Genomic DNA, 22,063 nt, shown 5'->3' on the forward strand with positions numbered 1-22,063 from the left:
CTCCCCCTTTCTTTACGGTCTCTGTTACGACAACTCCCCCTTTCTTTACGGTCTCTGTTACGACAACTCCCCCTTTCTTTACGCTCTCTTTTATGACAACTCCCCCTTTCTTTACGGTCTCTGTTTACGACAACTCCCCCTTTCTTTACGCTCTCTGTTGTGACGACTCCCCCTTTCTTTACGGTCTCTGTTACGACAACTCCCCCTTTCTTTACGCTCTCTGTTACGACAACTCCCCCTTTCTTTACGCTCTCTGTTACGACAACTCCCCCTTTCTTTACGCTCTCTGTTACGACAACTCCCCCTTTCTTTACGCTCTCTGTTACGACAACTCCCCCTTTCTTTACGCTCTCTGTTACGACAACTCCCCCTTTCTTTACGGTCTCTGTTACGACAACTCCCCCTTTCTTTACGCTCTCTTTTACGACAACTCCCCCTTTCTTTACGCTCTCTGTTACGACAACTCCCCCTTTCTTTACGCTCTCTGTTACGACAACTCCCCCTTTCTTTACGGTCTCTGTTACGACAACTCCCCCTTTCTTTACGCTCTCTGTTACGACAACTCCCCCTTTCTTTACGGTCTCTGTTACGACAACTCCCCCTTTCTTTACGCTCTCTGTTACGACAACTCCCCCTTTCTTTACGGTCTCTGTTACGACAACTCCCCCTTTCTTTACGGTCTCTGTTACGACAACTCCCCCTTTCTTTATGCAAACTCTCTCTTTTTGTTGGAAGTCAGTAGTTCAACTCATGTACATGTTTCTCTGCCAGTTTGGTTTAATCTCCTTATCTCGTTTACAGCTTTTGTTCTTGGATAAAACAAAAATAAAGAGTTATTGCTTTTTTGCTCTCTGTGCAGCATTTAATCTAATTACTGACATTTGGTCCTGGAAATCCCTAATTTAGTGGCGATATTAGATGTAAAGTAATTTTTTTTAAGCATATGATTGACTGTTGAATGCCTTAACAAAGAGCTTGTTGGTTTCCACTTCTCTCCTCAGTTTGATGGGTGATATACTGTGTGTCATAATAATGCTTTTTGTTGGTGTGACCTATACGCCGGGAGTCAGGAAGCAGGTGCTGACTTATAATAATGAAACGATACAAATGAACAAACATGAGAAGCATACTGAACGTGAGAGGAAACAATAACACCTAATGACCGATGACAACTGAGGGCTAATTAAAGGGGGAGTAATCAAGGAGAAAATGATGACCAGGTGTGTGTAATAATGGGGGAGCAGGTGTGTGTAATGTGGGTTGCCAGGTGTGCGCAATGTGGGTTGCCAGGACCGGTGGTTAGTAGACCGCTGACGTCGGAGGGAGGGAGCAGGAGTAAGAGTGACAGTTGGTTCTCTCTTCAGTTATATGGATGATATACTATAACATAATAATGCTGACATTTTGTTGGTTTTACTTTCTTTTCTCAGTTTTACCATCAACAACAGACAGACGTTCTTCTCCAACTCCACCAGAAGCAGAATAGTCCACCATGTTCTCCAACGCACCAAGTATGAGGACGGGAAATCTAAGATGGGTACGGAGCTACGCTATCTATCTACAGTGCATTCAGAAAGTATTCAGACCCCTTGACTTTTTCCACATTTTGTTACGTTACAGCCTTATTCTAAAATTGATTAAATAGTTTTTTCCCCCTTTTCAATCTACACACAATACCCCATAATGACAAAGGAAAAATTTGTTTTAGAAATTTTTACTAATGTATTAAAAATAATACACTTAAATATCACTTTTACATAAGTATTCAGACCCTTTACTCTGTACTTTGTTGAACCACCTTTGTCAGTGATTACAGCATTGAGTCTTCTTGGCTATGACGCTACAAGCTTGGCACACCTTTGGGGATTTTCTCCCATTCTTCTCTGCAGATCCTCTCAAGCTCTGTCAGGTTGGATGGGGAGCGTCGCTGCACAGCTATTTTCAGGTCTTTCCAGAGATGTTCGATCAGGTTCAAGTCCGGGCTCTGGCTGGGCCACTCAAGGACATTAATTGACCTTTCCCAAAGCCACTCCTGCGTTGTCTTGGCTGTGTGCTTAGGGTTGTTGTCCTGTTGAAAGGTGAACCTTCACCCAAGTCTGAGGTCCTGAGCTCTCTGAAGAAGGTTTTCATCAAGGATCTCTCTGTACTTTGCTCCGTTCATCTTTCCCTCGATCCTGACTAGTCTCCCAGTCCTTGCCGCTGAAAAACATCCCCACAGCATGATGCTGCAACCATCATGCTTCACCGTAAGTATGGTGCCAGGTTTCCTCCAGATGTGATGCTTGGTATTCAGGCCAAAGAGTTCAAGCTTGGTTTATTTAGACCAGAGAATCTTGTTCCTCATGGTCAGAGTCCTAGGTGCCTTTTACTCCAAGCGGGCTGTCATGTGCCTTTTACTGAGGAGTGGCTTCCGTCTGCCCACTGTACCATAACGGAAGTGCTGCAGAGATGGTTGTCCTTCTGGAAGGTTCTCTCATCTCTACAGAGGAACTGTAGCTCTGTCAGAGTGACCATCGGGTTCTTGGTCACCTCCCTGACCAAGGCTCTTCTCCCCCGATTGATCAGTTTGGCCAAGCGGCCAGCTCTAGGAAGAGTCTTGGTGGTTCCAAACTTCTATTTCAGAATGGATGGAAGCCACTGTGTTGTTGGGGACCTTCAATGCTGCAGACCAGGCAGTGATACAGCCCAACAGGATGCTCTCAATTGTGCATCTGTAAAAGTTTGTGAGGGTTTTAGAGGCCAAGCCAAATTTCTTTAGTCTGCTGAGGTTGAAGAGATGGTGTTGTGCCTTCTTCACCACACTGTCTGTATGGGTGGACCATTTCAGTTTGTCCATGATGTGTACGCCGAGGAACTTGAAGCTTCGCACCTTCTCCACTGCAGTCCCGTCGATGGATAGGGGGCGTGCTCCCTCTGCTGTTTCCTGAAGTCCACGATCAGCTCCTTTGACATTGAGTGAGAGGTTATTTTCCTGGCACCACTCTCACAGGGCCCTCACCTCCTCCCTGTAGGTTTTCTCGTCATTTTTTGTAATCAGGCCTACTACTGGGGAGCGGCCGTCAGGAAGTCCAGGACCCAGTTGCACAGGGCGGGGTTGAGACCCAGGGTCTCAAGCTTAATGATGAGTTTGGAGGGTACTATGGTGTTGAATGCTGAGCTATAGTCAATGAACAGCATTCTTACATAGGTATTCCTCTTGTCCAGATGGGAATAGGGCGGTGTGCAGCGCGATGGCGAGTTAATCTTCTGTGGATATATTGGGGCGGTAAGCAAATTGAAGTGGGTCTGAGGTGTCAGATAAGGTAGAGGTGATATGATCCTTAACTAGCCTCTCAAAGCACTTCCTGATGACAGAAGTGAGTGATACTGGTGGGAGTGGGGACAGCAGACTGGGATAAGGAGAGATTGAACATGTCCGTAAACACTCCAATCAGCTGGTCTGCGCACGCTCTGAGGACGCAGCTAGGGATGCCATTTGGGCCGGCAGCCTTGCGAGAGCCCACAGTCCTTGGTAGCGGAAAGTTGAGTAGCAGTGGTTCAATGATTTACCAGGGCGAGTACTACAGTCAATGTGTTGGTTAGGTTTTACTCAAATTTGCTTTGTCAAAAATCCCAAGCTACAATAATATGGGTATGGATATGGGGTTTCCAGTTTGCATAAAGTCCAGTGTAGTTCTTTTGAAGGACGGTTGTATTGAGCTTTCCTCGTGCTCTTGAGGAAGACTATGTTCTACAGTGACAGCAGTGGCCACAGGCAGAACATCACTACCGGTTTCCACCGACTTCTCCGATCGTAGCGGATGAAGTATGGTTTCAACATGTTGACATGACACAGCCAAGTTTTTTGTTCCTGTGCTCCAGTGTGGCGATGATGTAATCCAGATTTATTTATTACTATTCACTATGGGGTAAGGGCCTGAAAAGTGAGCTCGCAACGGGTAACATAACCAGGACTTGGTCAACTCACATCGAAAGTGCGGTTTTGGGCCTTTTCGATTTCATTTTCATTTGCGCCTTCTCCAGTTTCTCCCAGGTGCGGTGCTGTATCGAAAAGAGCTAACGTGCTTCAAACAGTTCCGTTTTTTATTTAAGGTGTTGCCCTGCAACAACCTCTCTCTCTCTCAGCAAGATCAAACGAATCTGACATGATGTCCCGAACACGAGCTAATTAAGACTAAAATCGAGAAATTCCTGAATAACCTCCCACACTGCAAACAGCACAAGAGGCCCCTGTTCATCCCAATCTTTCTCAAACTCAAAGGAGTAAACTCTCAACATAAACGTGATAATCTAATAACCTCTCAAGATCACCTTAAGACTCTAGGTGGTAGGGCACAAGAGGGGCAATGGGTAACACCCAAGTGCTGTAGCACTTGCTGGGAGGCCTTTGACATAATATTCGAAGCGTGGTCCGATTGCACTACCTGCGGAAGTCCAAACGTTGAAAAGAATTACAGGGCCTTAACGATACTGGGCGCTCTGATTTTACCTCAGTGGAATGGCCTCAGGAAAACGAGTGGCAGCGCACATAATGGTCAAGAGAAACTGGTTACCACTCTTTGCTTTGGGCAAAGGACCAACACAGTCCATCAGAACCCTGCTGATAGGTTTGTCAAAAGCAGGAATAGGCTGCAAAGGTGTGACCGGTACAGCTTGGTTCGGTTTACCCGTCTGGTGGTAAACAGTAAGATACAAGATGTACAGTAAGATACAATATCCTGTTTCAGACCAGGGCAGAAGAAGTTACACAAGATACGGTCATACGTCTTGTTGATCCCAAGATGGCCTGCCATACTACCGTCGGGAGACAACCTCAGTATCTCTTGTCGAAGCGTAATTGGAGCGACAATGTGAGATACACTGGACCAATCGTTTTGCCCAGGTGTGGCGTGAGAATACCATTTCCTCATTAGAACACCGTCTCTGTCAAAGTAACCCACACAGACTTTATCAAACTCCTCCTCTGGACGTATCTCAGCAAAAAAAAGGGGAGAGGGGAACATCTTTACTCTGTTCAGCTGCTTCCTAGACGTCAAAATGTCAACTCTAGAACCCTCTTTTCCTTCAGCGGTACTACAAACTTGCTCACCATGGTGGGATCGCTGACTTCATCCTCTACACCAAACTTGCTCACCATGGTGGGATCGCTGACTTCATCCTCTACACCAAACTTGCTCACCATGGTGGGATCGCTGACTTCCTCCTCAACACTAAACTTGCTCACCATGGTGGGATCGCTGACTTCCTCCTCAACACTAAACTTGCTCACCATGGTGGGATCGCTGACTTCCTCCTCAACACTAAACTTGCTCACCATGGTGGGATCGCTGACTTCCTCCTCAACACTAAACTTGCTCACCATGGTGGGATCGCTGACTTCCTCCTCAACACTAAACTTGCTCACCATGGTGGGATCGCTGACTTCCTCCTCAACACTAAACTTGCTCACCATGGTGGGATCGCTGACTTCCTCCTCAACACCAGACTTGCTCACCATGGTGGGATCGCTGACTTCCTCAACACCAAACTTGCTCACCATGGTGGGATCGCTGACTTCCTCCTCAACACTAAACTTGCTCACCATGGTGGGATCGCTGACTTCCTCCTCAACACTAAACTTGCTCACCATGGTGGGATCGCTGACTTCCTCCTCAACACTAAACTTGCTCACCATGGTGGGATCGCTGACTTCCTCCTCAACACTAAACTTGCTCACCATGGTTGGATCGCTGACTTCCTCCTCAACACTAAAACCCATCAGGTTCCTCTACTCTGGGTTTCTTACAAACGACCTTCCCTCCAGCCAAATCGTTTCCCAAAATGAATGAGACCCCGTTCACCGGTAGGCTAGGCCTCACTCCAACGACAATGGAACCAGAAATAAGATCAGAATCGAGTTCCACGTTATACAAAGGAGCTTCTATGCAACCCATCTCCACGACTTGTACTAAACACACTGTAACCAGCTGCTGAACTGTCAGACAAAGGCAAAACACCCTCTAAAATCAAGGACTAGGCTGCCCCAGTGTCTCGCAGTATCTTCCCCGGCTGCTTCACAGTATCGCCACGAACCCATCTGAAACAAAGGGGTCATGTGAAATCCATAAATTAGGGCCTCATTTATTTATTTCAATTGACTGATTTCCTTTTATGAACTGTAACGCTGTAAAATGTTTGAAATTGTGGAATGTTGCGTTTTTATATTTTTGTTCAGTGTGTTCGGAAAGTATTCAGACCCCTTGACTTTTTCCACATTTTGTTATGTTACAGCCTTATTCTAAAATGGATTAAACAATTCTAAAATCCTGTTTTTTGCTTTGTCATTATGGGGTATTGTGTGTAGATTAATGAGGGAGAATTCTTTGGGGGGGTGGTGTGGAAAAAAGTTGAGGGGTCTGAATACTTTCCAAATGCACTGTATAAACCAAAAGGTTGCTAGATCGAATCCCTTTTTTACAAGGTAAAAAATCTGTCGTTCTGCCCCTGAACAAGGCACTGTTCCTAGGCCGTCATTGTAAATAAGAATGTTTTCTTAATAACTGACTTGCCTAGTTAAATAAAAAATTTAAAAAACTGGAATTTCCTCCAAAACTGTTGAATACCTGTAGCAGTATATGTAGACCTAGCTTTGCCTTGATTGTGGGCGGGGCTAATGCCATCGAACATAACTAGCTCGTCATTGACCTTCTCTGTTTATATAATGCAATGTAATAATCGTTATTAGAACTGTGGTAGCTTTAGATAGAATCCTCAGTGGTGGCCTCTGTCTAATGATGATTGGGGTCTAGCAATGTATTTTGAGTCTTGGGAAGGGAAAGTAATGTTTTGAATTCTAACATATTTCCAGTCTACTCTGGTTCTGCAAGACGATGTTATGTGTTTTTCTTCTATTCTAGGTGTCAACAGGTTATTGGGCAATGGAACATACGAGGCTGCATTTCCTCCACACGAGGTACGAACGTCGTTATAATGATATTAAAATCTTATTTTTATTTGTCACGTGCGCCGAATACAACAGGTGTAGGTAGACCTTACCGTGAAATGTTTACTTACAAGCCCTAAACGCACCATGTCGTTTTAAGAAAGATAAGAGTTTTGAAAAAAATATTTACTAAATAAACTAAAGTAAAAAATAAAAAAGCAACAATAAAATAACAATAACGAGGCTATATACAAGGGGTACCGGTACCGAGTCAATGTGCGGAGGTACAGGTTAGTCGAGGTAATTTAGGTAATATGTGTACAGTACCAGTCAAAAGTTTTAGAACACCTACTCATTCAAGGCTTTTTCTTTATTTTTACTATTTTCTACATTGTAGAATAATAGTGAAGACATCAAAACTATGAAATAACACATATGGAATCATGTAGTAACCAAAAAAGTGTTAAACAAATCAACATATATTTTATATTTGAGATTCTTCAGAGTAGCCACCCTTCGCCTTGATGACAGCTTTGCACACTCTTGGAATTCTCTTAACCAGCTTCACCTGGAATGCTCTTGTCATTCTCTTGAAATAATATTTTAATATTTCTATATAATCAATCCAGAAATAGTCTAGACCTACATGCTTTTGAAAATGATTTCACAAGAGCCTTATTTTCACATGATATACCTAAATACTTACAACCACATAGGCTAATAAATAACAATATAGTTTTCTTTAGATTATTTAATGAACCTACATGTTATTTCAAGTTATCCCTTTGGAGCGCAATAACACATTGTTAAAAATATGCCTGACTTGCATATAAATTGGTCAATTAAAGGCATCTAGTGCCTAGCAACGTGTTATTGCGCTCCAAAGGGATAACTTGAAATAACATTTAGGTTAATTAAATAATCGAAATAAAAATAGGATTGAAATGATAGACCTTTCAAATGTTTTATGCAACATTATCGTCTGCTTTAAAAAAATAAAAATATGCTTTTTACAACATTCTATTAGCGAACATTCTAAGCTGCACTTAGCGAACATTCTATTAGCTTGGTGTTTTTGGAAACACGTGTTATATCTTCTGCCGTTGCGTCGTTAAAATACTCGTAAGCCTAAATTCCATCGCTATCGGGAAACAGGGCCTTGTTATTGTTTAACAATTACGTTACAAAGATGAGGATTGTTATACAGTACACCTGTGTTACTAACCATATGGGGCCGTTTTATTTGGCATAGTCAGCACGATTTGATTTATCAACTCCACCTGTTTCATAAAGTTCTGTGTCTCTGTTTCAGGGTGGATACAAAAGAGTTGGCTACAGCCCATACAGTATGGAACTAGTCTGTCACTACAGATGTAGGATCTTAATTTGATCACCCTGTTGCAGGATAACTCTCCTGGAAATGTAAACTTGTAGTGTATTTGAGGTTTAAAAAGGCTTAATTATAATCCACATAATTCACATATCCCATTGCTGGGGGGGGGGGGGAGGGGGATTATATTCCTGCTGTAGCAAACTGTCTCAAATTAAAATCCTACATCTGGAGCCACCTGTTAATTCTCTGGATACCAAAAGTAGATACAGTAGTGGGACTAGACCAGTGACCACCTGTCTTCCACTAATGTTCATTCTCTGTGTCCTTGTGTTCCAGGGTGGCTATAGGAGCCGACACCCTATTGAGACCCACGGTGCCCAGAACCACAGACACCTGCTGTACGAGAGGTGGGCTCGCTGGGGCATGTGGTACAAGTACCAGCCTCTCGACCTTATCAGGTAGGTGTGTGTGGTGGTGTGTGGTGGTGTGCATGCGTGGCGTGGTGGTGCACTCTTAGAAAGGAAAATAAAAAATAGGGGCTATCTAGAATTTATAAGGGTTCTTCGGCTGTCCCCATAGGAGAACTATTTGAAGAACCGATTTTGGTTCCAGGTAGAACCCTTTCCACAGAGGGTTCTACATGTAACCAAAAATGGTTCTCCTATGGGAACAGCCAAAGAACCCTTTTTGTGTTTGTGTTTGTGTGTGTGTGTGTGTGTGTGTGTGTGTGTGTGTGTGTGTGTGTGTGTGTGTGTGTGTGTGTGTGTGTGTGTGTTTGTGATTTGTGATAAAGAACCTCCACAGGGGACCCCAGGCAAAGTTCCCTTCTCAGGAGTCCTATCTAAATTAAACACAGCAGACCATAGCTAGGTCAGAACCGGTCCAATGTACCAGTCGACCCATAACTAGGTCTGAACCGGTCCAATGTACCAGTCGACCCATAGCTAGGTCAGAACCGGTCCAATGTACCAGTCGACCCATAACTAGGTCAGAACCGGTCCAATGTACCAGTCGACCCATAGCTAGGTCTGAACAGGTCCAATGTACCAGTCGACCCATAACTAGGTCTGAACAGGTCCAATGTACCAGTCGACCCATAGCTAGGTCTGAACAGGTCCAATGTACCAGTCGACCCATAACTAGGTCAGAACCGGTCCAATGTACCAGTCGACCCATAACTAGGTCTGAACCGGTCCAATGTACCAGTCGACCCATAGCTAGGTCAGAACCGGTCCAATGTACCAGTCGACCCATAACTAGGTCAGAACCGGTCCAATGTACCAGTCGACCCATAGCTAGGTCTGAACAGGTCCAATGTACCAGTCGACCCATAACTAGGTCTGAACAGGTCCAATAGTCACTTTTTATTAATTGTTTTTTAATTCGTCCATCTACCTGGAAACATGATAGATGTGCTTGATATACCTGTACTCATTGAATATCTCATAATATACTATACTTATATATATACTCATTTATATTATATAATATACTATACTTATATATATACTCATTTATATTATATAATATACTATACTTATACAGTGGGGAGAACAAGTATTTGATACACTGCCGATTTTGCAGGTTTTCCTACTTACAAAGCATTTAGAGGTCTGTAATTTTTATCATAGGTACACTTCAACTGTGAGAGACGGAATCTAAAACAAAAATCCAGAAAATCACATTGTATGATTTTTAAGTAATTAATTTGTATTTTATTGCATGACATAAGTATTTGATCACCTACCAACCAGTAAGATTTCCGGCTCTCACAGACCTGTTAGTTTTTCTTTAAGACGCCCTCCTGTTCTCCACTCATTACCTGTATTAACTGCACCTGTTTGAACTCGTTACCTGTATAAAAGACACCTGTCCACACACTCAATCAAACAGACTCCAACCTCTCCACAATGGCCAAGACCAGAGAGCTGTGTAAGGACATCAGGGATAAAATTGTAGACCTGCACAAGGCTGGGATGGGCTACAGGACAATAGGCAAGCAGCTTGGTGAGAAGGCAACAACTGTTGGCGCAATTATTAGAAAATGGAAGAAGTTCAAGATGACGGTCAATCACCCTCGGTCTGGGGCTCCATGCAAGATCTCACCTCGTGGGGCATCAATGATCATGAGGAAGGTGAGGGATCAGCCCAGAACTACACGGCAGGACCTGGTCAATGACCTGAAGAGAGCTGGGACCACAGTCTCAAAGAAAACCATTAGTAACACACTACGCCGTCATGGATTAAAATCCTGCAGCGCACGCAAGGTCCCCCTGCTCAAGCCAGCGCATGTCCAGGCCCGTCTGAAGTTTGCCAATGACCATCTGGATGATCCAGAGGAGGAATGGGAGAAGGTCATGTGGTCTGATGAGACAAAAATAGAGCTTTTTGGTCTAAACTCCACTCGCTGTGTTTGGAGGAAGAAGAAGGATGAGTACAACCCCAAGAACACCATCCCAACTGTGAAGCATGGAGGTGGAAACATCATTCTTTGGGGATGCTTTTCTGCAAAGGGGACAGGACGACTGCACCGTATTGAGGGGAGGATGGATGGGGCCATGTATCGCGAGATCTTGGCCAACAACCTCCTTCCCTCAGTAAGAGCATTGAAGATGGGTCGTGGCTGGGTCTTCCAGAATGACAACGACCCAAAACACACAGCCAGGGCAACTAAGGAGTGGCTCCGTAAGAAGCATCTCAAGGTCCTGGAGTGGCCTAGCCAGTCTCCAGACCTGAACCCAATAGAAAATCTTTGGAGTGAGGCTGAAAGTCCGTAATGCCCAGCGACAGCCCCGAAACCTGAAGGATCTGGAGAAAGTCTGTATGGAGGAGTGGGCCAAAATCCCTGCTGCAGTGTGTGCAAACCTGGTCAAGAACTACAGGAAACGTCTGATCTCTGTAATTGCAAACAAAGGTTTCTGTACCAAATATTAAGTTCTGCTTTTCTGATGTATCAAATACTTATGTCATGCAATAAAATGCTAATTAATTACTTAAAAATCATACAATGTGATTTTCTAGATTTTTGTTTTAGATTCCGTCTCTCACAGTTGAAGTGTACCTATGATAAAAATTACACACCTCTACATGCTTTGTAAGTAGGAAAACCTGCAAAATCGGCAGTGTATCAAATACTTGTTCTCCCCACTGTATATATACTCATTTATATTATATAATATACTATACTTATATATATACTCATTTATATTATATAATATACTATACTTATATATATACTCATTTATATTATATAATATACTATACTTATATATATACTCATTTATATTATATAATATACTATACTTATATATATACTCATTTATATTATATAATATACTATACTTATATATATACTCATTTATATTATATAATATACTATACTTATATATATACTCATTTATATTATATAATATACTATACTTATATATATACTCATTTATATTATATAATATACTATACTTATATATATACTCATTTATATTAATGGAGTTGCTTCCTTTCAGGCAAATACAGCTGGGTCTGAATTGCTCCAAATTAATCAATGCATGTCGGGAGTTTTACTAATCTATTCTCTCTATTGGACTTGTCATGCACTACGGGCTTTACTTCAGGGGGAAGGTCGGCCTGTACTTTGCCTGGTTGGTTACAAAGAACTTGTTCCTGCCAGGCGAATACAGCCGGGTCTGATTTTTAAGGTCAACCCCAACCAAGCTTTTGCTAATCTATTTTATTCATTGGACTTTTCCTCTCCAGGCGTTACTTTGGGGAGAAGATTGGGCTTTACTTTGCCTGGTTGGGCTGGTACACTGGCATGCTGATCCCTGCAGCTCTGATGGGTCTCTTCGTCTTCCTCTACGGACTCCTTACTATGGACACTAGTCAAGTCAGGTCAGTCAGGACACATCAGGGGTTAAACTGGGCCGTGTCCCGCCGGGAACGAGACCTGACACCAATGATCCAAATGAGAGCCAGGTCGGAGCTGAGACCGAGTACCTTTGGTTATTTGAATTATCTAATGATAATTTTTTAGTAAGCAAAAACAATCCCATAGTAGAATAGTTGACCTATTCAATTGTTCAGCCTGTCGCTTTCTATGCGAGAAAATAATATTCCTATCGAGGCGGATTCAAATTGTGAGTGGGAGAGAAGTATGCACGCCCAGTCGTTACCTCACAGGGAGAGAAGTATGCACGCCCAGTCGTTACCTCACAGGGAGAGAAGTATGCACGCCCAGTCGTTACCTCACAGGGAGAGAAGTATGCACGCCCAGTCGTTACCTCACAGGGAGAGAAGTATGCACGCCCAGTCATTACCTCACAGGGAGAGAAGTGTGCATGCCAGTCGTTACCTCACAGGGAGAGAAGTATGCATGCCCAGTCGTTACCTCACAGGGAGAGAAGTATGCATGCCCAGTCGTTACCTCACAGGGAGAGAAGTATGCATGCCCAGTCGTTACCTCACAGGGAGAGAAGTATGCATGCCCAGTCGTTACCTCACAGGGAGAGAAGTATGCATGCCCAGTCGTTACCTCACAGGGAGAGAAGAATGCACGCCCAGTCGTTACCTCACAGGGAGAGAAGTATGCATGCCCAGTCGTTACCTCACAGGGAGAGAAGTATGCATGCCCAGTCGTTACCTCACAGGGAGAGAAGTGTGCATGCCCAGTCGTTACCTCACAGGGAGAGAAGTGTGCATGCCCAGTCGTTACCTCACAGGGAGAGAAGTATGCATGCCCAGTCATTACCTCACAGGGAGAGAAGTATGCACGCCCAGTCGTTACCTCACAGGGAGAGAAGTATGCATGCCCAGTCGTTACCTCACAGAGAGAGAAGTATGCATGCCCAGTCGTTACCTCACAGGGAGAGAAGTATGCATGCCAGTCGTTACCTCACAGGGAGAGAAGTATGCATGCCCAGTCGTTACCTCACAGGGAGAGAAGTATGCATGCCCAGTCGTTACCTCACAGGGAGAGAAGTATGCATGCCCAGTCGTTACCTCACAGGGAGAGAAGTATGCATGCCCAGTCGTTACCTCACAGGGAGAGAAGTATGCATGCCCAGTCGTTACCTCACAGGGAGAGAAGTATGCATGCCCAGTCGTTACCTCAGGGAGAGAAGTATGCATGCCCAGTCGTTACCTCACAGGGAGAGAAGTATGCATGCCCAGTCGTTACCTCACAGGGAGAGAAGTATGCATGCCCAGTCGTTACCTCACAGGGAGAGAAGTATGCACGCCCAGTCGTTACCTCACAGGGAGAGAAGTATGCATGCCCAGTCGTTACCTCACAGGGAGAGAAGTATGCATGCCCAGTCGTTACCTCACAGGGAGAGAAGTATGCATGCCCAGTCGTTACCTCACAGGGAGAGAAGTATGCACGCCCAGTCGTTACCTCACAGGGAGAGAAGTATGCACGCCCAGTCGTTACCTCACAGGGAGAGAAGTATGCACGCCCAGTCGTTACCTCACAGGGAGAGAAGTATGCACGCCCAGTCGTTACCTCACAGGGAGAGAAGTATGCACGCCCAGTCGTTACCTCGCAGGGAGAGAAGTATGCACGCCCAGTCGTTACCTCGCAGGGAGAGAAGTATGCACGCCCAGTCGTTACCTCGCAGGGAGAGAAGTATGCACGCCCAGTCGTTACCTCACAGGGAGAGAAGTATGCATGCCCAGTCGTTGTAGGCTACAACATTCTTAATGCAGTCGTGGGAAAACATAGCTTTTGAAAGCAGTTTTGATGGTTTCTGTTAAGAGGAAGATCACTAAGCTTTCTTTTGTTACTAGACTATATACTTATTTGTCAAATGCACCATTTTAGAACCAGTTTTTAGCAGCGTCAATGGCGTTGAAATGCATAGGGAAGACCGGGCTAAATGTAACAGGGGTCCTGTGTAACGGCCTACATTATATTCACAGTACATGATCCTTGGTTAGCTGAGTGCCATTCAAGTCATCAATATGTTGCTAACTAGCAACAAGAGAGCCTAATGTTTACACTAGAGTTTGCTATCTACCTAATGACTAGCCCAATGTTTACGCTAGAGAGTTTGCTATCTAGCTAATGACTAGCCTAATGTTTACACTAGAGTTTGCTATCTACCTAATGACTAGCCTAATGTTTACACTAGAGTTTGCTATCTACCTAATGACTAGCCTAATGTTTACACTAGAGTTTGCTATCTACCTAATGACTAGCCCAATGTTTACGCTAGAGAGTTTGCTATCTACCTAATGACTAGCCCAATGTTTACGCTAGAGAGTTTGCTATCTAGCTAATGACTAGCCTAATGTTTACACTAGAGTTTGCTATCTACCTAATGACTAGCCTAATGTTTACACTAGAGTTTGCTATCTACCTAATGACTAGCCTAATGTTTACGCTAGAGAGTTTGCTATCTACCTAATGACTAGCCCAATGTTTACGCTAGAGAGTTTGCTATCTAGCTAATGACTAGCCCAATGTTTACGCTAGAGAGTTTGCTATCTAGCTAATGACTAGCCTAATGTTTACACTAGAGTTTGCTATCTACCTAATGACTAGCCTAATGTTTACACTAGAGTTTGCGATCTAGCTAATGACTAGCCCAATGTTTACGCTAGAGAGTTTGCTATCTAGCTAATGACTAGCCTAATGTTTACACTAGAGTTTGCTATCTACCTAATGACTAGCCTAATGTTTACACTAGAGTTTGCTATCTACCTAATGACTAGCCCAATGTTTACGCTAGAGAGTTTGCTATCTACCTAATGACTAGCCCAATGTTTACGCTAGAGAGTTTGCTATCTACCTAATGACTAGCCCAATGTTTACGCTAGAGAGTTTGCTATCTACCTAATGACTAGCCCAATGTTTACGCTAGAGAGTTTGCTATCTACCTAATGACTAGCCCAATGTTTACGCTAGAGAGTTTGCTATCTACCTAATGACTAGCCCAATGTTTACGCTGGAGAGTTTGCTATCTACCTAATGACTAGCCCAATGGGGTACATGCAGATGGGCAACCCTCCGCCTATTTATTTATAGCCACTATGCTGCATCAGATGGGCTACATCAGGTGATGATGCTTATTGCTAAATAGCACACCTGACTGATAATATGGACCAATATGTTATTGGGATCATTTCTGGAAGGGGAAAATATATTTTAGATGTCAGTTTCATTTGATTTTCATTTATTCTGAAGAATGTCCTTTTTTTAAAGTCACCAGAACAGTCATTCTCCCCCAATAAATTGTAGGTCCATCTGCAGCCCCCCCCCCCCCCCCCCCTTCGGTTGGGATTTTTCATGTCCTTTTTAATGTCCTTTTTAAGACATGAATATCAGTCTGTCTGTTTTGTCCCATCAGTAAAGAGATCTGTGAGGCCAACACGACAATCATGTGTCCCATGTGTGAGCAGAACTGCAAACCCTGGAAACTCAGTGACAGCTGTGTCTATGCAAAGGTCAGTAATACGACCATGAAGCTATTCTATTCTGTCTTGGTAGCTCAGTGACAGCTGTGTCTATGCAAAGGTCAGTAATACGACCATGAAGCTATTCTATTCTGTTATCCACCTTGGTAGCTCTAGTACTGTAGTAAACAGTGCTGTACTGTAGTAAACAGTACTGTACTGTAGTGTGCTGTACTGTAGTAAACAGAAGTACTATTGCGGTTAGCTAGTACTGTAGTAAACATAAGTACTATTACTGTTAGCTAGTACTATACTAAACAGAAGTAATATTACTGTTAGCAAGTACTGTCCATGAGGATCCCACTAGGTTTGGGGCCTATTACATTTAAATTCCAGTCAATTCAGGAAATTCCAATACTTTTCAGTAGCTAGGTTTCCATCCAATTGGCGACAGATTTTCATGTGAATATTCTACAATCCGCATAAAGGAAATATGCCCATTTTCCCACCAGTGGTGTGTTTCCACCAAATAGACTTGTTGAGGATAAAAATCAGCGTGATCATGTAGCACACAAAATATACTTTTTATTTTTTATTTTAGAAGTTTTCATGTACCAAATAAAAATCTAAAAGTCAATGTGTCTCCATCACATGTTCAACTCTAGCGATAGTTGTGTCACAAAAACGGTTGTGTTAAATAGCAAATGGGCCAATTCTGGTCTTGGCACGTGCGCTCTAGCCAACAGCTTGCAGATACAGTGTTGGGTATAGCCTACATCATGAGATTATTATGGATAAGAGCAAGATTTTTTTTATTGTATTCATAAACTTCCTGTTTCCAACACCACTGTCATGATTTATTTTTTATTTTTTATACGATATGACTTGAAAACTGTGAATGGAAACGTGGTTAATGAGAAAAATGTGGAATTAGGATTGACTTTCTGAATTGGAATAGAAGCTCATCCCTGAACTGCTGCTATATACTAAGCTACAGTGGCAAGAAAAAAGTATGTTGACCCTTTGGAATTACCTGGATATTTGCATAAATTGGTCATAACATTTCATCTGATCGTCATCTAAGTCACAACAATAGACAAACACAGTGTGTTCAAACTAATAACACACAATTATTGTATTTTACTTGTCTATATTGAATACATCATTTAAACATTCAAATCAAACTTTATTTGTCACATGCGCCGAATACAACAAGTGTAGACTTTACCGTGAAATGTTTACTTACAAGCCCTTGATTCCAACCCAAGGGAATTGTTTATTTACCTCTGTCTGTTTCTGCAGGTGACCCATCTCTTTGACAATGGAGGAACTGTGTTCTTTGCTATCTTCATGGCTATATGGGGTAAAGACATTTTTCTCAGTCTCTCTCTCTCTCTCTCTCACTCACTCAATTCAAGGGGCTTTATTGGCATGGGAAACATGTGTTAACATTGCCAAAGCAAGTGAGGTAGATAATATACAAAAGTGAAATAAACAATAAAAATGATCAGTAAACATTACACATACAGAAGTTTCAAAACAATAAAGACATTACAAATGTCATATTATGTATATATACAGTGTTGTAACAATGTACAAATGGTTAAAGCACACAAGGGAAAAGGGCAGGAGGTTAGGAAGTGCAGCTCAGTTTCCACCTCATGTTGTGGGCAGTGTTGCACATAGCCTGTCTTCTCTTGAGAGCCAGGTCTGCCTACGGCGGCCTTTCTCAATAGCAAGGCTATGCTCACTGAGTCTTCTCTCTCGCTCTCGCTCTCGCTCTCTCTCTCTCTCTCTCTCTCTCTCTCTCTCTCTCAGCTGTGTGTGTGCGCAATGTGTGTGTGTGTGTGTGTGTGCAATGTGTTTGCGTGCAATGTGTGTTTGTGTCGGTATGAATTTTTGGGGCCTTTTATCTGACACCGCCTGGTATAGAGGTCCTGGATGGCAGGTAGCTCGTCCCCAGTGATGTACTGGACTGTCCACACCACCCTCTGATATAGAGGTCCTAGATGGCAGGTAGCTCGTCCCCAGTGATGTACTGGACTGTCCACACCACCCTCTGTAGCGTTTTGCTGGTCAAGAGCAAGATCACACAGTCATCTGGAAAAACAGGGGCTTTCTCTCAATTGCATGTTCCAATAACCAAGAGATTTATTTTTATATCTGAACTTAACTGATCATTTTAGAGCTGCACATAGCTCTGAAAATAATGAATTTCTTCATCTGAGAAATCAATAACTAGAGCTAACAGCAACCCCACCCAGGCTAACAGGTTAACCACCAAGCAGCCCCACCCAGGCTAACAGGCTAACCACCAAGGATGCCCATTATATGCCTGATTTATTTTAAAAGTTAATAGTTTTTTTTATAGACAGTTTTTCTTTCTATAGTATGTATCTTGCTCTCTAGAAAACATCCATATAGAACCCTATTCCCTATATAGTGTACTACTTTAGACCAGAGCCCTATGGATCCCTATATAGTGCACTACTTTAGACCAGAGCCCTATGGAACCCTATTCCCTATATAGTGCACTACTTTAGACCAGAGCCCTATGGAACCCTATTCCCTATATAGTGCACTACTTTAGACCAGAGCCCTATAGAACCCTATTCCCTATATAGTGCACTACTTTAGACCAGAGCCCTATGGAACCCTATTCCCTATATAGTGCACTACTTTTGACCAGGGCCCTATAGAAGCCTATTCCCTATATAGTGCACTACTTTTGACCAAGACCCATTGGTGCAGGCCACGAATCTGATTAACAACCCAAATAGCACTGTAGCAGCAATCAAATGCTATCTATACATACACTAGGGGACCAAAAGTATGTGGACACCACTTGCTTCCATTCAGACACAAGAGCATTAGTGAGGTCAGGCACTGATGTTGGGCGTTTAGGCCTGGCTCACAGTCGGCGTTCCAATTCATCCCAAAGTTGTTTGATGGGGTTGAGGTCAGGGCTCTGTGCAGGCCAGTCATGTTCTTCCACACCAATCTCGACAAACCATTTCTGTATTGTCCTCGTTTTGTGCACGGGGCATTGTCATGCTGAAACAGGAAAGGGCTTTCCCAAAACTGTTGCCACAAAGTTGTCTACAATGTCATTGTATGATGTAGCATTAAGATTTCCCTTCATTGGAACTAAGGGGCCCGAACCATGAAAAGCAGCCCCAGACCATTATTCCTCCTCCACCAAACTTTACAGTTGGCACTATGCATTCGGGCAGGTAGTGTTCTCCTGGCATCCGCCAAACCCAGATTCATCCATTGGACTGCCAGATGGTGAAGCGTGATTCATCACCCCAGAGAACACGTTTCCACTGCTCCAGAGCCCCAATGCACCACTACAGCTGACGCTTGGCGTTGCGCATGGTGATCTTAGGCTTGTGTGCGGCTGCTCGGCAATGGAAACACATTTCATGAAGCTCCCGACAAACAGTTATTGTGCTGACGTTGCTTCCAGAGGCAGTTTGGAACTCGGTAGTGAGTGTTGCAACCGAGGACAGACGATTTTTACACGCTACTGTGGTGGCATATTTCTGCTTTACCAAATGAGGAGAGTTACAAACTTCACACACCAGTCAGAGTTATACTTAAACTACATCTTTAATAATAAGAGCTTTGCAATAGAAATTTGACTTTTCAATGATGCACCATTTCTAATGAACCATTGGAACTGACTACAGAAAATTACAAAGATCTTTTATAGCCAAGATACACCCCTCTCAACCTACATGACGAACCACAGATCTTAGGAACTCTTCACAAAGGGACTTTATAATTGAGAAAGGAGTATCTCTTAGCCAGATAACATTCGCTATAAATTATTGCTCAGTTTGGTCCCTCAGACGAGGTTCTAATCTCGTTCCTGGTACTTCATAGCACAGAACCATTACCTCATCCAATCTGGAATGCTCGTTAGGTTTTATCACCCAAAGACATCGTAAATCTCCTCTGTCAGTGCTATCTCATAGAGGCCCATCCTCAGTGGAAAACACACACAATAGTTGACAGAATACTCTATTCTGTCGAATAAAACAACCATTATAATGCAATACAAGCATTATAACATAATCTTGCAATTTTCCACGACACATTTTAACACCATACGCGCTTCAGCACTTGACGGTCCCGTTGTGTGAGCTTGTGTGGCCTAGCACTTCGCGGCTGAGCCGTTGTTGCTCCTAGACGTTTACACTTCACAATAAGAGCACTTACAGTCGACCGGGGTCAGCTCTAGCAGGGCAGAAATTTGACGAACAATCCTATGACGTTGCAAAGTTAAAATTCACTGAGCTCTTCATAAGGCCATTCTACTGCCAATGTTTGTCTATGGAGATTGCATGGCGGTGTGCTCGATTTTATACACCTGTCAGCACCGGTGTGACTGAAATAGCTGAATCCACTAATTTGAAGGGGTGTCCACATACTTTTGTGTGTACAGTTGAAGTCGGAAGTTTACATACACCTGAGCCAAATACATTTAAACTCAGTTTTTCACAATTCCTAACATTTAATCCTAGTATAAATTCCCTATTTTAGGTCACTTAGGATCACCACTTTATTTTAAGAATGTGAAATATCAGAATAATAGTAGACAGAATGATTTATTTCAGCTTTTATTTCTTTCATCACATTCCCAGTGGGTCAGAAGTTTACATACACTCAATTAGTATTTGGTAGCATTGCCTTTAAATTGTTTAACTTGGGTCAAACGTTTCGGGTAGCCTTCGACAAGCTTCCCACAATAAGTTGGGTGAATTTTGGCCCATTCCTCCTGACAGACCTGGTGTAACTGAGCCAGGATTGTAGGCCTCCTTCCTTGCACACGCTTTTTCAGTGCTGCCCACAAATTTTCAATAGGATTGAGGTCAGGGCTTTGTGATGGCCACTCCAATACCTTGACTTTGTTGGCCTTAAGCCATTTTGCCACAACTTTGTAAGTATGCTTGGGGTCATTGTCCATTTGGAGGACCCATTTGCGACCAAGCTTTAACTTCCTGACTGATGTCTTGAGATGTTGCTTCAATATATCCACATAATTTTCCTGCCTCATGATGCCATCTATTTTGTGAAGTGCACCAGTCCCTCCTGCAGCAAAGCAACCCACAACATGATGCTGCCACCCCTGTGCTTCACGGTTGGGAAGGTGTTCTTCAACTTGCAAACCTCCCCCGTTTTCCTCCTAACATAACGATGGTCATTATGGCCTAACAGTTCTATTTTTGTTTCATCAGACCACAGGACATTTCTCCAAAAAGTACAATCTTTGTCCCCATGTGCACTTGCAAACCGTAGTCTGGCTTTTTTTATGGCGGTTTTGGAGCAGTGACTTCTTCCTTGCTGAGCGGCCTTTCAGGTTATGTCGATATAGAACTCGTTTTACTGTGGATATAGATACTTTTGTTTCCTCCAGCATCTTCACAAGGTCTGTCACGCACTGGCCATAGAGAGGGTTTTAGTCTCTATTTTTGGTTAGGCCAGGGTGTGATTAGGGTGGGCATTCTATGTGTTGTATTTCTTTGTTTTTGGCCGAGTATGGTTCCCAATCAGAGGCAGCTGTCTATCGTTGTCTCTGATTGGGAATCATACTTAGGCAGCCTTTTTTCCCACCTGTGTTTTGTGGGTAGTTGTTTTCAGTTTAGCGTCTGCACCAGGACTGTTTTATTTCTCACTTTGTTATTTTGCTCAAGTGTTTTTGGTGAATAAATGATCATGAACCACGCTGCGCTTTGGTCCTCTTCTTCAGACGAGCGTTACAAGGTCCTTTGCTGTTGTTCTGGGATTGATTTGCACTTTTCGCACCAAAGTACGTTCATCTCTAGGACACAGAACGCATCTCCTTCTTGAGCGATATGACGGCTGCATGGTCCCATGGTGTTTATACTTGCATAATATTGTTTGTACAGATGAACGTGGTACTTTCAGGCATTTGGAAATTGCTCCCAAGGATGAACCAGACTCGTGGAGGTCTACAATTCTTTTGAGGTCTTGGCTGATTTCTTTTGATTTTCCCATGATGTCAAGCAAAGAGGCACTGAGTTTGAAGGTAGGCCTTGAAATACATCCACAGGTACACTTCCTATTGACTCAAATGATGTCAATTAGCTCAAATGATGTCAATTAGCCTATCAGAAGCTTCTAAAGTCATTACATCATTTTCTGGAATTTTCCAAGCTGTTTAAAGGCACAGTCAACTTAGTGTATGTAAACTTCTGACCCACTGGAATTGTGATACAGTGAATTATAAGTGAAATAATCTGTCTGTAAACAATTGTTGGAAAAAGTAGATGTCCTAACCGACTTGCCAAAACTATAGCTTGTTAACAAGAAATATGTGGAGTAATTGAAAAACGAGTTTTAATGACTCCAACCTAAGTGTATGTAAACTTCCGACTTCAACTGTATATAGT

General features: G+C 43.1%; 1 protein-coding gene across 4 annotated transcripts in view; it reads left to right on the forward strand.

The window, feature by feature from the left end:
- The window catches only part of LOC139584175 (anoctamin-3-like), an 83,277-nt gene that overhangs the window by 35,711 nt on the left and 25,503 nt on the right, over positions 1-22,063 (forward strand). For all 4 annotated transcript variants that reach the window (XM_071415721.1, XM_071415722.1, XM_071415724.1 and 1 more), the window contains exons 9-14: positions 1,431-1,537; positions 6,897-6,952; positions 8,592-8,713; positions 12,009-12,143; positions 15,599-15,695; positions 16,947-17,007. In XM_071415721.1, coding sequence (XP_071271822.1) covers positions 1,431-1,537; positions 6,897-6,952; positions 8,592-8,713; positions 12,009-12,143; positions 15,599-15,695; positions 16,947-17,007 — 578 coding nt within the window. The remainder of the gene's footprint in view (positions 1-1,430; positions 1,538-6,896; positions 6,953-8,591; positions 8,714-12,008; positions 12,144-15,598; positions 15,696-16,946; positions 17,008-22,063) is intronic.

Source organism: Salvelinus alpinus, chromosome 9 (assembly GCF_045679555.1).
Source record: "Salvelinus alpinus chromosome 9, SLU_Salpinus.1, whole genome shotgun sequence".
NCBI lineage: Eukaryota > Metazoa > Chordata > Actinopteri > Salmoniformes > Salmonidae > Salvelinus > Salvelinus alpinus.